General features: G+C 35.8%; 4 protein-coding genes across 11 annotated transcripts; 2 read left to right on the forward strand and 2 right to left on the reverse strand.

Moving 5' to 3' along the window:
• Positions 533-4563, reverse strand: LOC18614295 (protein cornichon homolog 4). Of its 8 annotated transcripts, none has more exons than XR_001926789.1 (7): positions 4459-4563; positions 4159-4340; positions 3877-3999; positions 3708-3764; positions 2608-2681; positions 1242-1248; positions 533-1128 (listed from the first exon to the last, which is right to left on the reverse strand). XR_001926789.1 is itself a non-coding variant. In XM_018116202.1 (5 exons), exons 1-4 carry the CDS (start codon positions 4528-4530, stop codon positions 3731-3733), a joined length of 411 nt encoding a protein of 136 aa, XP_017971691.1. In that variant the 5' UTR covers positions 4531-4563; the 3' UTR covers positions 2401-2681; positions 3708-3730. The 8 variants fall into 8 exon arrangements, 1 of the variants encoding a protein (XP_017971691.1); XR_001926788.1 differs by having other exon boundaries at positions 1242-1253; XR_001926785.1 differs by having other exon boundaries at positions 1242-1291.
• On the forward strand, positions 4701-7641 carry LOC18614296 (proteasome subunit beta type-1). Its single transcript, XM_007051984.2, has 7 exons — positions 4701-4855; positions 4955-5062; positions 5839-5920; positions 6148-6277; positions 6353-6495; positions 6580-6666; positions 7301-7641. Exons 1-7 carry the CDS (start codon positions 4809-4811, stop codon positions 7373-7375), a joined length of 672 nt encoding a protein of 223 aa, XP_007052046.2. The 5' UTR covers positions 4701-4808; the 3' UTR covers positions 7376-7641.
• LOC18614297 lies at positions 7712-9419 on the reverse strand. Its single transcript, XM_007051985.2, has 7 exons — positions 8998-9419; positions 8853-8909; positions 8637-8762; positions 8447-8519; positions 8258-8350; positions 8057-8170; positions 7712-7978 (listed from the first exon to the last, which is right to left on the reverse strand). Exons 1-7 carry the CDS (start codon positions 9150-9152, stop codon positions 7925-7927), a joined length of 672 nt encoding a protein of 223 aa, XP_007052047.2. The 5' UTR covers positions 9153-9419; the 3' UTR covers positions 7712-7924.
• On the forward strand, positions 11098-16553 carry LOC18614298 (ATP-dependent DNA helicase 2 subunit KU80). Its single transcript, XM_018121950.1, has 12 exons — positions 11098-11287; positions 11527-11619; positions 11760-11811; positions 11945-12076; positions 12479-12882; positions 13691-13977; positions 14094-14289; positions 14404-14610; positions 15137-15304; positions 15387-15713; positions 16109-16239; positions 16335-16553. Exons 1-12 carry the CDS (start codon positions 11273-11275, stop codon positions 16396-16398), a joined length of 2076 nt encoding a protein of 691 aa, XP_017977439.1. The 5' UTR covers positions 11098-11272; the 3' UTR covers positions 16399-16553.

Consider the following 16657-nt stretch of genomic DNA (forward strand, 5'->3'; position numbering starts at 1 on the left):
TTAATTTCCTAATTTTGTTGTTAATTGATATGTTTGTGTGTGTACATGTTTCTATATGTTATTATCTTCTGCTCCAAATATCAAATGAGACCAGACCAGGCTGGACAGCAAACGATTAACTCCGGAAATTAAATGAGGCTAAGATGAATCCATATGTTGTCACCGGACATCTGACCCATGTCTACAGTAAATTAATGAGAAAGCGAGAGACTTCATGGGTTTTGGATAAGTCTACTGCCACATAAGTAAACAGAAGACAAATTGACTAACTCCAGCTGCTAGTTTCCCACATATTATAAGTCTTAAGTAACCTTTTCTTTAAATATTTTGCAGCTTTCCACAAGATTCAGATTTCCAACCCATATCAAGTCACTTTCTTCTTAAAATTGTCGAGTACTGTAACCAATCCGTTTGGTTTCCTGTTCCTATCACAATGTGAATGCTGAGAAATATCCTTAACAACTGATCCTTTTGGTTTTAAAATGCAGATTATTTGACCGAAACTGACATAAGTAGATTGTAGAATTGATCATAACCACCAACATGGAAGTTTCGACAGAATGTGATTGCTGAGAAATTTCCTCGGCAACCATAAATAACTTATCCTTTCTCAACTCTGGTTAGCAAACCTTTTCCACTGTTTAGTGATTGAAGTCTCTCATTAACATCACAAATTACAACTGTTTATAAAGGCCATGAAAGAAAGATCTCCTTCCGCTTGGAAAGAGAGTGAAAATATCCTCTTCGGGCATGAAGGGAGCTAGGTTTCCTGCCTTTTGGTTTCTAAGTATCCCTTTCATGATCTTCTTCACTTTGTTACTCTCATCAGTCCCTAAGCACCATGAACATCTTTTCTCCACCCACGACTTCATCGACGTGCCAAAATCTAGGAGTACAGTAGCTGTGTTTGTCATGTTCAACGTTATCATCATCACTGTCTTTATTGGATGCCCTAAGCCATCTGATCATCATCAAGACGCTGGTCGTCATCAGCTCACTTCTCCTCCAGCTTTGGAATATGAAACAGATACAAAAGATGATAACTACCATGGCAGTGACGGCAGTGACATCGAGGATCTCGACGGGTATCATGGGTATGACGGTTATGACGAAGACAATGATGATGATCTTGATACAGAAGATGAGGATAGTGAAGAAGACGAGGAAGATAATGATTTGGAAAGAAGAATAGAGGAATTCATAGCCAAGGTCAATAGGAAATGGAGGGAGGAGTTACTTACCGAGAGCCTTCTCTGCATAACAGCAAGTTAATTAGTCTCAACTCTCAAAGCTAGCTTCCCCCCATGTTCATATAATAAAAATACATCAGAAAATGAAGCTGGTTTTTGTAAATTAATGTTGTGATCAACAAATTGTCCAAAATATGTGTATTTAGAAATGTAGCATGTATATTATACTTGTACCATAGTGAATGATGTACATAAAACACTAGCTATGGTCGATCTTTAACTTATTTATCTTTTAAGAACTGAATTTTAAATATTTTTTATGTAATTGTAATTTATCAAAATAGTTAATTATCGTAATTCTTTGTTTTTGTATAAGTTGTTTAAAGGGACATTTTGTTTTGAAATTACGAGAATGATACTTCTCTTTTTATTTTAATTTGATGTGAATGACTTTGTTGAGTGTAGTGTTGTTTTCTTTTTCCGTCTTTCATGATAGGAAATATGGAAAATTTTATGTTCAGTCCTTTTCCAATTTCTATAAAAAAAAAAAACCCTTTAATTTTCTTTTTATAGCATATATTTTAGATCTAAAAAAAAAGAGATAAGTATGGTGCAAAAATCTTCCAAAATTCAGCACTCAGACTTTTCCAAGTAACCCTTTTCTTTCGTGCTAAGCAGAAACTTGTTTAGAACCTAATTAATTTCATGCATGGTCTGTTCACAAAGGTACATAAGCCACAAAATTAAATTCCCAAAGGAAATTCCAAAAATTCAACACTTTAAAAGCAGTCAAAAAGAATCTTACTCCAAAAAGTCTGTGTGATGAAGGTGAAAAAGTCATCAAAAATAAGAGAGTAAAGGGAGCCCTATATTCCGATATAGATTTACAATCAAATGAGAAGTCATCTTCAGTTGAAAAAATTGAAAGAGGAACATGGAAATAATTCAGTGAATTAACTTGCTATTTCTTGATTACAGGGCGGGTCGGCTAGGGGTTAGGTCAGGTGATCCCCAGCCCTGACAGATATACAACTTGCTTAAGCTAATGTGGGTGTATCCAAGTATGAAAATAACTAAAATTCAATCCTATCAGCCAATCTTTGTACGACTGTAAATAACTATATCGATCATGCCAGTTTTTGGTAGGTTTAGGCTGCTTGTTTGACATAGTCTGAAGTTTACTGCAGAAAATTATATACTTAGACATAGATTAATCAATTGTATCAGTAGCTTTATGATTAATTTATAGAACTATTTTGTGTCCTCTTTTCACTTTTTGACTATTCAAAAGAAATTTTCATGTTTCTTTTCAATTTACCGTTCACCTAAAACAGTTCTCTAGAATATTTGCTTGGACTGCATGTGCCATGAAGCATGATCCTCTTTTGACTTCCCCATTTTTTCCACTTGTCTTTACCTTAATGTCCTAACCAACTTCCCAGCGTCATGGCTTCCAGAGCGGATAAATCTCCCATCTTTATCCACAAAATTCTGCATATTCAAACAAAAGATCAATGAATCCAAGTGAACAGGTGGTAAAGTGAGGCCTAATCACCCCAAGTTTCACATTGCCTTGTAACTTCATCAGCAGCTGATTTTAGCCTTGTTTCTGCTAAAAAGTTAGGGGGTGACACATTGTTTTTTCAAATCAATTTCTTGACAGCAAAGGCGGCAAGCCAAGTTGCCACCCAAGGTTTGGAATCTTTTAACCTCTAAACATACGGATTCTCCAAAAGGATGTAAAAAGTTGGTAAATCGTAAGTTTCATTCTTGTCTTAATCTTTGGTTACTAAGTTGTTAAAAAGTTTGGATTTGATTTTTGAGTTAGGTAGACTGCTATTTACAGATGGTGGCCACCATGCCAAGCTAGCTTAGGGCTTCGTTCATTTCTTGCATGTTACTCAAAGGTTGTGGAATTGTACCCATCGGCTATCTGACAATAGCAACCCCAATCCAGTAGGCTAAATAAATATTTAATATTTCAGTCGGTTAATATCCAATGCCATCAGCTCTGTCGCGGATTCTAAATGATGATCCAGGGCCAGTTCAGCCCACCTAAGCCCAAGTTTGACACCATTTATGGACCATTTGGGCACCATCAGATCCAGCTCGGAGCTTCTCCGAACTCAATCTCTCGGCCCTCCAGCCAGCCTCTCGGGCAATGCAACCTCTAGGGTCTAGTCCGAGGCCGAGCCAGCCTTTTGACATTTTAAACTTTGCTGAACAATTAATAATTCCGTGAACCAAAAATGAAAATTGAAATTAGCTTAAGATCCCATTCTCTATTAAATATTTAGCTTAAAATCAATTGATAATAGTTAGTGAGATTTTTGTTATACTTGTGTATGTAAAACATTTTCATCTTAATCTATACAAATTTTTTTTTACTATTTTAATATTAACGAGTTTCCCATATGATAATTTATCATAGAAACAAAAATAATGAAAAAATAATATTATGATCAATTTCAGATAATTTTTAAATATAAAATCAATCAATAATAAATGAAAACTTACGGAGCAGGGCCATCAAAGCCGGTTCAGTAATTATCATTTCCTACGGCCAAAATCAACCTGAAACGGATTACGAAGAACGGAGTTGCATGGTTAGCATGTACCTATACGTAGCTTGAAAATAGCCAAAATGTAATTCAACTATAACAAAAACTCTATATCTTCACGTTACCAAACTAGGGAAACAACTAAAAGGGTTACGAGATAGCCGAGTTTGATAAGTCGTTGCTTCTTTTCCCAGTTCAGCTGATTGAAGATCTCGGTTACATCAACCAAGTGCTCTCTCCTCACGTACCTGTTCATTGAATTACAGTTCATATCAGATTTTACAATAATTTGCCAAAAACACGACGCAATTTGCTAAAGAATTCGGAGAAATGTAACCGCTTTGCTTTGTTTTTTAGGGTAATGTGATTAAGAGAAAAAAAGAAATTATATATATAAAAAAACTTACAATCTGAAATTATAATATAAGTTTGGGAGAGACATGGAGAACATAAAAGAATGTCCTGTCGTTAGACAAACCAAACAGAAAACGGCTTGTATTACAAACTCCGGCATGACGGCCATGTTTATCCGTGCCGCCGAGTCATAAGGGTTAATGTAATCGAATTCCAGATCAGCGAAACAAATCAGCTGCAATGCAAAATGCCAATCATACCAAAATTAACGATTAAAGTTGGGAAATGAGGATTGAAGATTAATTAAATTATGATTAAAATGAAAGGAGAAACCAAAAAAAAAAAGGGTTGACCTGATAACCGATAATGGAGAGAAGAGATACGAGGAAGAAGAAGGTCATGAGCCATCCGAACAGATTCGCCATGGCCCTTCTTCCCCTCTCTCTCTCTCTCTCTCTCTCTTGCAAACCTCAATCTCTGTTTTTATTTAGTTTTATTTTAATTTAATTCCACTCGGATTGGGTTTGGGTCTGAATGGGCCTAAACCCGACCCAACCCCATATAAAAAGCTCCGACCTTTATTTTTCTTGTTGGCAAAGCTAAACTTAAATCTGAGGAAATAAAAGTTCTCCAAATTACAGTTATTTTCTCAATTTTTTTTTTGCTTCTTTGTCGACCTAAGTCGTTCTCTGCTCCTTTCACCATGACCAAGCAGCAAGGTAACTGGAGTCCTTACGACAACAATGGAGGGTATGTTAACCTTAAAAACATGTTTTCTTTTTTAATTTTTTTTTGTTATCGTTCGATGTCGCTGTTTATTGATGTTATGCTTGTTTGGTAAATTTGTAGATCTTGCGTTGCGATCGCTGGAGCCGATTACTGTGTTGTCGCAGCTGATACTCGAATGTCTACCGGTTACAATATTCTCACCCGCGATTACTCCAAACTCTGTAAACTGTATGTTCTTTTTTCATCCAATACTTTTGTTTTTAGTATCGAAAGGTTAACGAGAAATTGATTGAAAGTAATAGAACTTTGGGGTGGGAAATACCTAATACTTTCTTCTGAATGTAATAGTCTTTCAATTGTTTAGTTACAGAAAAAGCACAAAAGGCCCCTTTTTTTTGGTGGCATATAGTATCTGTTTTTGTCCTAATTAATAGAATTACCAAGTTTTAGTCTTTTCAAACTAGTTAGCTATATTGAATAAAAGGAATTGGACACTTATAGAGAAATTAAGAAATTTTGTGAAATTTACTAAAGAAGATTGTTGGTCATGGAATGTTTAAGGTAGTTATGCCTCTAGTGGTTGAAAGGATCCGATAGCTGATTCCATTTTCGGTTAAAATAAGGGTATAGAACTGGACAAGTTTTCCAACAAGCTATCATCATATGTTTGGTAGCTGTTTGAGTGATGTTAATGTTATGTAACTCTAGAGGAGAGCAACCTACATGTTTCAGAGCCAAATAGTTAAGGTAAAGGGAAAGATTATGGCGTAGCTTATTCTTTCTCCCATTAGACCAATATCTGTGGTATGAATATTTGGAAGACAATAGTTAATGCTTAGAGAATATCACTTTACTTGGTCCATCTTATTGTTTTAAATAAGTGTTAATGGAGATGGAAAGAGGTGGAATAATAGTTATCTAATGCTGGACTTGACTTTTTTTCAGCTTCTTTCTTTCTTCTTCGTCTGGGTTACTCATTAGTGTTTCTTACTTCAACATTGCAGAGCAGATAAATGTGTTATGGCATCCTCAGGATTTCAAGCTGATGTGAAGGCTTTGCAAAAGCATCTGGCAGCGAGGCACTTGGTAAGGTTTCAACTTTCAAAGATATGATGAAACAGTTTTTTTGAACATGGATGTAGGCTTCAATTGACTTTTGCATTAAAACTGTATTACAATAATTTCAAGAGCCAAAGGCAATTAAGTTTGATGTAGCTTAGAAACTTAAACAAAATTATGATTAGTAATACTTGTAATCATGTACTGCAGCTAATAAGGTAAATATAATTTTAATGGCGCTTCTCAAAATGCAGATTTATCAGCATCAGCACAACAAGCAAATGAGCTGCCCTGCAATGGCTCAACTGCTGTCCAACACCCTTTACTACAAGCGCTTCTTTCCTTATTATTCCTTTAATGTTTTGGGTGGTCTTGATAATGAAGGTAATCTGCTTTGAAATTGCTAGTTTTCAGCCTTTCTTTAGATTAAGAACTAATGTGTTTATGCTTAACCATTAGGAAAGGGTTGCGTCTTCACATATGATGCTGTCGGTTCCTATGAGAAAGTTGGATACAGCTCCCTAGGTTCTGGTTCGACGCTCATCATGCCTTTCTTGGATAACCAACTGAAATCTCCTAGCCCTCTCCTATTGCCTGCCCAGGTATGCTCCTAATTTTGTATATTTTATGTTTTGATTAATTTTACCCTACGCATGTCTTCATCTCAAACCCATGGCTTGTTGCAGGATGCTGTTACTCCACTTGTGGAAGCGGAAGCTGTTGATTTGGTAAAAACTGTTTTTGCCTCAGCATCTGAGAGGGATATATACACCGTAAGTTCTAATTATTTAGTTTCTATAATTTGGAAACTTAGCAAGGCTGTTTTATAATTCTGGAACCATACCGCCATGTCTCAAACCATCTGCTTTTGATTTATCTGTTCTTTTCAAATGACTTCTAACTTGCTTAGACACAAGGCTGTTTTAATGGCTGTTGCTGACGTCTCTCGTGTGTCCAGTTCCCTTGTGTCTTCTTTTATTGCTTACTTTCTTATGCTTAGAACATTTTGAATTAGATCTCTCTTGGGAATTCTGTTTGGATTTCTAGTAAAGGTGCATCAACTTTGAGCTTATTTTGGTCAGAATGCCGTGGGCTTGAGGCATGTTTAATTTATAGAGAATTTGAAAGACTTTATTCGTATCTGCACAAGGTGCTGATCCCAAGTGCCTCAGATGATATGAGCTCCCTTGTTACCATATGTGCTTTCTCATGATCTCAAGGTCTAGAGCATGGAAAAATCAATCACATATGTCCTACCTTCAAGTTACCCATCAAAAATAAATTTCCCCTCCCTAATCGGGCTTGGAGTACTTTACGTTATTGGTCTTGGTTGAATCTTGCTAAATGCTAATAATGTCAAGTCCATCTCTAACTCTTTTTTTTTTTTTTGTCATGGATGTGTAACAGGGAGACAAACTTGAAATTGTTGTCATAAATGCTGATGGTATCCACCGTGAATACATGGATCTTAGGAAAGATTGATGAATTACTACTCCAAAGCGGGATTAGGAGCTCTCTTACAGAAGTGGAATACTGGAATTGATGGAATGGTTGTTGCATTTTACCGTTGTTCTCATGTTAATGAGGTCAATGCTTGTTTTTAACTATTTTCATGTATTCAGACCATGATGAGACATTGATACTTAAATTATGCAGTTGATTTTATCTGATTTCTCTACTGTTAGGCAAAAATAGACTTGGATAATGGTTTTATGGATGGCATGACCACTTCTTGGTGTTCAAAATAACAGATATGTCATTCCACTTTGGGTTTTGTTTGACAAATTGGACAATGAATTGATGTCCAAAACCTAATCCTGTTGGAATGTGAGAGTATGATAATGCCATTGCTCTGCTGATAACAGCTTGGAAACAAAAAAGAAAATCTTGTATCCATGATTTAATGCAAAAGCTTGAGACTCTGCTAGGCCATAGGTCAATTCCAGGATCACTATTCCGTTTCTGTAAAACGAAACTCAAGAGTACAATGTTGTTTTCTCCTCGGATCAACTAAACGAGCATGCAGGCCCTTCAAAAGGTTTCTTCAGAAGCCCATCCTTTCTTCTCTAACTCTTGCCGCAATGCCTGTCAAGTAAAACATGGTAGTGCAAAGTTATTTGTGACCAAACTCTCTAAAGATCAAGAGATGTACGAGAACATTACCTTGATTCTCTTTCTGTTGACATCGAAATCAAAGCTTCCAATCCGCGATGCTGATCGGTACTCCACGATAGAATTCTTCCCCGGTGGGAACCAGAACTCGACATCATCAACAAACTGGTGAACCAAAAAGGTAAATCAGTTAAGCCAACCTGCATGTCGTGTTCATTATGTGTGGTAATAGAAGAAGTTAAAACTTATTACCCCTAATATAAGGCTTTCGTATTCCACACGCACGTAATCGTCCTTCTTCTCCACGATTTTGGGAGTAAATTTGTCTGGTTTTGTTGATTTTATCTGCAAGATACGGTATAAACATTTTCAGGTTTTACCCATTTTTCTCTGACTACCATGGAGTTGAAGTAATTCCTGCAAGCTGTTCGAAAATTTTACCACTTGAAGAAGCTCTTCCATTGCCACTTCTCGAGTCACAGGCTTTTTCCTATTACGCCCTCCGTTGTAGTTCCTGTTTAAGAAAAAAAAAATCACCGTGCATCACATTGTTTTTGACTAAGGTATTAAAAAGGTCGGCGCACGTTGTTCACACTACTTTTTTCTTCAAGGCAAGTGAGAGAGCTGTTACCATGGAGGAGTGTAGTGGGTGAGGTCGCTGACATTCTCAGAGGTCGATACGCAATTCTTGGTAGCAGGACAAAGCGCCAGAGCTGGCGGATTCTTCTGCACCCCAAGATAATCTGGCTTCTTCCCACTGCATCACAGCTTGGTACTCGTTAGCCATTTTCAGAACCCAAAAATTAGAAACGCGGATGAGGACAAAAGAGGGTGTGGACACAAATACCTGAAGCTAAAAATGGCGCCGATGACAGCTAATTCGCTGCTCCTTAATATTATTTCCCTTCAAAATTACAGCAAAAGTACAGCTTCAAAGCAGGCACGAATTCTGATGAATATTTTTAACTATTTATACCGAGAGGGGAACTCACCTTCGAGGAATTTGGTGGTCGGATTGGTTGTCGGACTGCTGGGATTGAGAAAGGACGATTCGTGAAACGGTTGAGATTTTCTGGTTGAAGGCTTTGTTTTTGTATTTGTTGTTGTAGTGAGAGTAAATGCTTGGTGTTGCTGCCATTGATGCCATCTTGTTATCTCTGTCTCGCTCACTCGCCTCCTAGGCTCCTAGCTGCGCGGCTAGTTTAGCATTTTATCGAGCTAAAAAGCCAGAATACCACCGGCCATGTTGCTTCAGACGGCGCCGTTTAATTGTAGCTTGCTTCCTTAGTTGACTAGTTGCGCTCACCGACCTTTTCCCTCTTTTTTCTTATATTTTAAAGAGTTTTTATTGCCCTCTAACCCAACCCTTCTATATTTCAATTCTGTCAGCATGCTATTTTCAATTCTACAAGGCATTAATTCTAGGACAAATGTCTCCATGGAATAATAGAATAGCCTTGTTGCTTCAATTTAAAGTTTAAACATTTTGTCTAATCTAGTAATATATAAATTTATGAAATGCCACAATATTCTACTAATCTGTTTTTTTTTTTAAGAAAATAAAGATAATATATTTATATCAAAATAACATGTAATAATGAGATTTTTATAATATCATTTAATAAAATTAAAATATTATTTTTTTATGATCAAATTGGGTGGAGACATTAGTGTTTACGGGTTCGGGTGGAAAGTTTAATCAATTATTAGATGGATTTTAGTACATTTCTTGATACATTGGGCAAGATTGAACAAAAGGTATTGAACTTGATTGAAATTTTGGGTTTTGGCTAGAGCTTGGATTTTGAGGTTTTACTTTGCTCTGGCCCAACTAAATAATTATTTTAATGGTCCTATATACTAATGTGCTCATTATTAGAACTTACTCTATGTTTTTCATATGTCAAGCATAGCCTTTAGGAGAAAAAAAGCTAAGCTTGGCCTATAGACACCTTTAGGAGAAAATAATAAAATTTTCAATTATAACACAATCTAAGCTACATTAAATGAATTGTGTGTGTATATATTTATGTAATATTACATATGTATACATACATATATATATATAGTAGTAAAAGAGAGAGATTTATGTTTCAAATTTACAATCTTTACCGATGTATTTAGATGCAATGAAGAATTACTATAATTAATCCCATATGGCATCCTCGGTTGGTTGTTGGGTAGTTTACTATTAGGATTTAATCATTGTTATGTTGATTATTTTAAGCACTACAATTCCTTTGAGTTATGAATTAACTGAATTAATCCTTGATAAATAAATGTTGAGAACAATAAGACCACTTTTTTTTTTTGTTTATATTTAATAGAATGTTAATGTATAATACTTATACATTATCACTTAATTTGATTTACGATCATTATGATCGCTAACCTTAAATATATATGCTATTGTAGGATCTTATAAGTAGAAGATGGTTTGAATTAAAAGCTCCTTGCGTGGACTGTGGTGCAAATCAAGAACAAATGTTTAATTTGAGTGAGAGTTTTCGACTTTGGTGAGAGTTAAATACATAGTCGGTTGAAAAATATGTAATGGTAAAAATTTAAAAGTCTTTTTTATATAAAATAAGAAAAAAAGTATAAATTTATTACATCATTCAGGGTCAAGAAACGCTCATACTGTTTGTAAATAAAATTGCACTAATATTAGATGGTGAAGAATCAAAGATGTGTAACCCAAAGGAGATTCTTATCGTGAGTAGCCATCCAATATTTACTTTACGATAAATATGAGATATAATATAATCCTAAGACTAGTGAAGTATTTTAAAATTATGAATATTTATTTTGTAAAAATTTAAAATTTATTTAATTACGAAATGATAATATTTGACTAATTGATAGTGTATAAAATATATACAAACAATGAATCAAATATAAATATTTTTTATAGCAATTGTTAGAAGTGGCATCATTGATCTACATTTCTATTTTGCAGTTAAAATTAACAAAAAAGAAAAAAAAGGAGCTCATAAGAAATGAACTAGATTGTGAGTGGGAAAAAACTAGGAGATGCTTTATAGATTGTCCAGATTCCTAAGGGACCATTATGTAATTTGGCAAAACTTGCTGACCTGGGGCGGGAAGAAGAAAGAGAAGCCGGGAAATGGTCAACAATTTTCAAACACTGTAAAATCCCTCCCCCACTTCTCGGTGTCTCCCCTTTCCTCTTCTTTCAAGTTCCAGCTTACGCCACAAGCTTTGCTCTCTCTCTGCCTGCTGGGGGCTGAGTTCACTCGCTCTTCAATGGCTCGAAACAAGGTGAACGCTGCTTCTCGAAATCTTTTACAAACATTTCTTATTTTCACTCTTTTCTTTCTTTTTTTTTTTCTATTTATTCATCTTTCTTCAAAATTCAAGACACCGCATCCTAACATTTCTTCGCTACCCGTTTCGATTTTCGCATTTTTGGTTTATTTTATACAATGTTATTCCGTTCAGGTTTTAGGGTTTTGTTATTCTTTTTCTCAGTAATTGAATTCGTAATTATGTTGGAACAGGAGAAATTAGTATTGTTGCTTGATGTCGGTCCATCGATGCACAGTGTTCTTCCAGAAGTTGAAAAAGTGTGCTCCATGTTAGTGGAGAAGAAGGTATTGGCCTATTGCTTTCAATTTTTAATTATTTTACTCACACTCTTTTTTGCAAAATATTTTGAGATTTTCTACTTTCATTGCAAAATTTAACGGGAAATTTGAGCACAATCATTTCTGATCGCCTTTTATGTACACAGCTTATTTTCAGAAAAAATGATGAAGTGGGAGTGGTGGTATTTGGAACCGAAGGTACCTCTTACCTTTTTTATGGTTGTGTTTGTATCGTTGTTTTTTTTTTTTTAGTTTTTTTCTGAGAATCTTTTATTTTTAATCCAATGTCAACTAGCGTTTATTTTGATGATTGTTTTTGTGGAATCTACAGAAACTAACAATGATCTCACGAAGGAAGTGGGTGGATATGATCACATCGTGGTGTTAGAAGATATCAAAGTTGTTGATGGAGATCTTATTGACACTCTACAAAAGCTGCCTCATGGAACTGTGGATGGTGATTGTATCCGCTACTTTTCTTGATTTCATGTTCTGCTAGATTATCTAATCTGAAGCAAGCAAAGAAATACTACTGCAGTAGTTTTCTTTATTATCGTTTAGATTATTTCTAAGTGACTTGTCTTTTCTTATAGAATATTATTTACTAATGCAATCTTTTGGGCCATATTTTTGGATAGAAGTATTATTGTTATTGTATAAAAGTGATGGCCTTTTTCTTTGTGAAAATCAAAATTTTCAAGTCCACTTTGTTATTATTTTGATAGAGTTTTGTGCTTTTTAGTTAACAGCTGTTGATATATACAGCTAAATGTAATTTTGTAATACAGTTTTTTTTAGATAAATACTATTTAAGCAGGCTATTGTTCTACTCATTGCTGCATTGTTGGTTCCTTAACTTTCGTAGTTCTTGATGCAATTGTTGTTGGGATGGATATGTTGATAAAGAAATATAAAGATATACACAAAGGAAAGAAACGCCTGTGCCTTATTACGAATGCAGTTCATCCTATTAAGGATTCTTTGGAAGGAACCAAAGAAGATCAGGTTGAGACCATTGCTGCACAGATGACTGCACAAGGCATGAAAATGGAAAGTGTTGTTGTGAGGGGAAGGTTAAGTCAGGATGCAAATAAGAGAATAATGGATGAGAATGATCGTCTCTTGAGTATATTTTCAAAGCAAACCCTTACACGGACTGTGTATGTTGATAGTCCAACTTCATTGCTAGGAGCACTCAAAACCCGAAGAATAACTCCAGTAACAGTGTTCAGAGGTGATCTTGAGCTCAGTCCCGATATGAAGATTAAGGTGAGACCATTGGCCTGTTGCAGAAGTTGTCAAGCATATACTCTTGAACTAATTAATTACAGTTTTTTTTGCCTGATCTCTTTCTGTTTCTCTCTCTCCCCTTGGCCTCTTTGTTTTTTTGTTTTAAATGTCAATGTCAGAGAAAAAGTAGTGCTTAGCTCTGTTTAAATAAACCTTTTTCTTTGAAGTTGCTACTCCACTATTTGTTATCGTCTACTCTGTCCATGTATCACTTATACATCAAATATCATTGGACCATATTGTAATTCTTTTGAACATATATTTCTGACAATTTTGTTTCATGGCATATATCATGTTCTCAAGTATTTTTCCTCATGTGATGCTGACATGCATGGACATGGGGAGATGGTACTTTCTGCTTAAGAATAAATAGGTCATGTTTAAGGAAATAAAACCATGACTACCCAGCATTTAGGCTTTTTGTGAAGCATTGTACTTGATGGTGCACATGTGCTTGGACATGCATGGTTGATGCATGTTTCTTAAGAGTGGATAGTGTCATCTTATTTGCATCAATGGCCTCAAAGGTAGTCATGCCTTTGTGAGACGGTCAAACCCGTTGTTTTGAGACTTGCAATGCTATTTCATCCTCCTATGCTTAAGTTCCCTGAGTCCAGCTAACAGGCTGCATCACATTGCCTTTTATCCATCATGGTTCCATAGTGTTGTTGAGACACTAAATTTACATACGATATAAAGCTCTTATGAATTTTTTTCATGTTAGGTTCTAAATTTCTAATTAGCTTTTGTTAAAAAGAATGCTGATTTAAATATTAATGATACATAGGTTTGGGTTTATAAAAGAACACAAGAGGAGAAGTTTCCCACTCTGAAGAAATACTCTGAAAAAGCACCTCAAACTAATAAGTTTGCAACACATCAAGTCAAGGTTGATTATGAGTACAAAACTGTTGATGGTGCCAGTAAAGTTGTACCACCAGAGCAAAGGATTAAAGGCTACCGTTATGGACCTCAAGTAGTTCCTATATCAGCTGCTGAATGGGATGCTGTCAAGTTCAAACCAGAAAAGGGTGTGAAGCTTCTGGGATTCACTGATGCTTCAAACATAATGCGGTAAACTTGAAGTTACTTTATCTGGGATAAATATATTATATTCAGGTTAAATTTAATTCAAATGAATATTTATTCAATCATGTTTTTTCCTTTCCTGCCTGGTGTATTAATCAAAGACACTACTACATGAAAGATGTCTATCTTTTTATTGCTGAACCGGGCAATACAAGAGCCATTCTCTCAGTTTCTGCCATAGCTAGAGCAATGAAGGAAATGAATAAGGTTGCAATCTTGCGATGTGTTTGGAGACAGGGACAACAAAATGTTGTTCTGGGGGTCTTGACACCAAACATTTCACAAAATGATAAAATTGTAGGTTTTGATCTCTTCTTCACTGCAGCTTTCACTTGAATTGTTACTTTACACATCCATGCTTGTATAATTTCATTAGCGAAACTCATGATGCTCTCTGATTTTTCTGTACAGCCTGATTCCTTTTACTTCAATGTACTTCCTTTTATTGAAGATGTTCGTGAATATCAGTTCCCCTCTTTCAACAGTTTTCCAGTTTCATGGCAACCAAATGAACAGCAGCAAAAGGCAGCAGATGAATTGGTGCAAATGCTTAACCTTGCTCCATCAGGCAAAGAGGAAGCATTGTTACCCGATTACACGCCAAATCCTGTTCTGGAGGTTGTTAAATATATGCATTTATTCTGTATTTATTCTTAATATGCCACTCTGATTTATTCCTTTTCATGTTTCTGATTGTCTCCTATGCTTGCTGGATTCTTTTATAGTCATTCTTCTGCTTAGTTTCTGCAATACAACAAACTGAATAGTTCCATGTGATGCACTGATTAGTGCAAATAGTTACCTGGTTGGCCTAGAAGTACAAAATGTTTGGTTTATGTTGTTCAGAGAAAGAGAGTGATAAGAGAGCCACTATAGTCAGGAGTCTTTCCACAGGTGCCATGGTCTCCCAACCCAGTCAGCCCCCAGGACTTAGTGCTACATTTGAGTTATTGTCTGACTAGATAGCATAGTAGCTGGATGTAGGCCTGTGAAAGGTGGCAGGGTTGTGAAGTTATTAGCATTCAGGAATAAGTAGTATTATTCGAAAGGCCTTTGGGATGATGATCGATAAAGGTGTTTCTTCCTTTTAAAAGTACCATGATTTTTTCTAATGGAATTAACGGTGAGTGTTATGCATTGCCAGCGTTTTTATCGTCATCTAGAGTTGAAATCTAAGCAACCAGATGCAGCTGTACCACCACTTGATGGAACTCTAAAGAGGATTACAGAACCTGACCCGGAGCTTTTTTTTGAAAACAAGTCTGTTATTGATGCATTACGTAAACACTTTGAACTCAAGGAAAATCCAAAGGTCAATTCTGCATCATGTAAAGTGAAGGAATTTATTTCTTTTCTACTTGTGTATTGAGGTATTAACTATAATCTGTTTGCAGCTGAAGAAATCGGCTAGGCGATTATTGCGAGAGAAACCATCTGGCTCAAATGACGAAGATGGTGATGCAGATGTATCTGATGCTCAAGCTGTCAATTCCATTGAAAAGGCGCTTGTAGTTAAGATAGAGAAAATTGGAGATTTAACTCCTGTTCAAGATTTTGAGGTCATCTTGTCTCGAAGAGATAGCCCAGAATGGGTTGGGAAAGCAATTAAGGAAATGAGAGATAAGATACTTGGCCTACTGTCAGATTCCCATGAAGGAGATAATCATCTCATAGCAGTGGAATGTATAGCTGCCCTTCGCAAGGGTTGCATCCTTGAGCAAGTATCTCCTTCTCCCTCCCTTTGTTTCTGTGCAACTGTCTCTGCATTTGCCACTGCAAAATGGCCTGTCATTGCTATTTCCTAAATTTATAATGCGTCTGGTGCCATTTGCTTGAACATATAATACTTGTGTCAACTTAATCTTAGTTTTTAAGGAATTATGCCTGAAGGTTAGCATGGAGAAAACATGGCAGTCTCCAATCAGTTAATAATAGGGATGAGAAGTCAGCATTTTATTTCATTAGTTACATAAGACTTTAAACAGGACAACATGTATTGCGAGCTGTTTTTGGTTCACTACATGGGGCATCGTGGTAATCTGTTATCTTATTGGTCCTAAGTTAACATTTTGTATTTTCGCTACACTGAAATTCTTGAACCTTTATCCTCTTGCAGGAGCCAGAACCATACAACAATTTTTTGCGCTATCTTAACCCGTATTGCCAGCAGAAAGGAATGAGTAATTTCTGGCAACTTCTTGCCTCCAGGGAACTCACTTTGGTCTCCAAGTCAGAAGCTGCAGACAGGTTCCATTCCCCTGCGTTCTCTGAATGCTTATCGCTCTCGTTTACTTTTATAAGCCATCTAATTTTACGTTTCCATATTTTGTTTTCCTGAGCAGTGATGTTACAGACAATGAGGCCAGACGCTTTTTCGTTAAAACAGAGCCAAAACCCAAGGACTAGAATTGTCTCTTATATATTTCGGTTTCCTATGGTTGGTTCTCAGTTCACGTGCAGTAAACATTAAACTTTTTTTTTGTTATAAAGTATGTATATATTGAATTTATTTTGTCCATTTTTGTTAACCAAGCTCAAGAAGCGCCTGAGTCCTTATTTTTTGTTTGGTTTGCGAGAACTTCCAACAAAACATTTGGGGGAAAATGAGAAAAAACACCGTGTGTGTGTATATATATATGTAAAAGTTAAAATAAATAAAATATAT

Source organism: Theobroma cacao, chromosome 1 (assembly GCF_000208745.1).
Source record: "Theobroma cacao cultivar B97-61/B2 chromosome 1, Criollo_cocoa_genome_V2, whole genome shotgun sequence".
Taxonomy (NCBI): domain Eukaryota; kingdom Viridiplantae; phylum Streptophyta; class Magnoliopsida; order Malvales; family Malvaceae; genus Theobroma; species Theobroma cacao.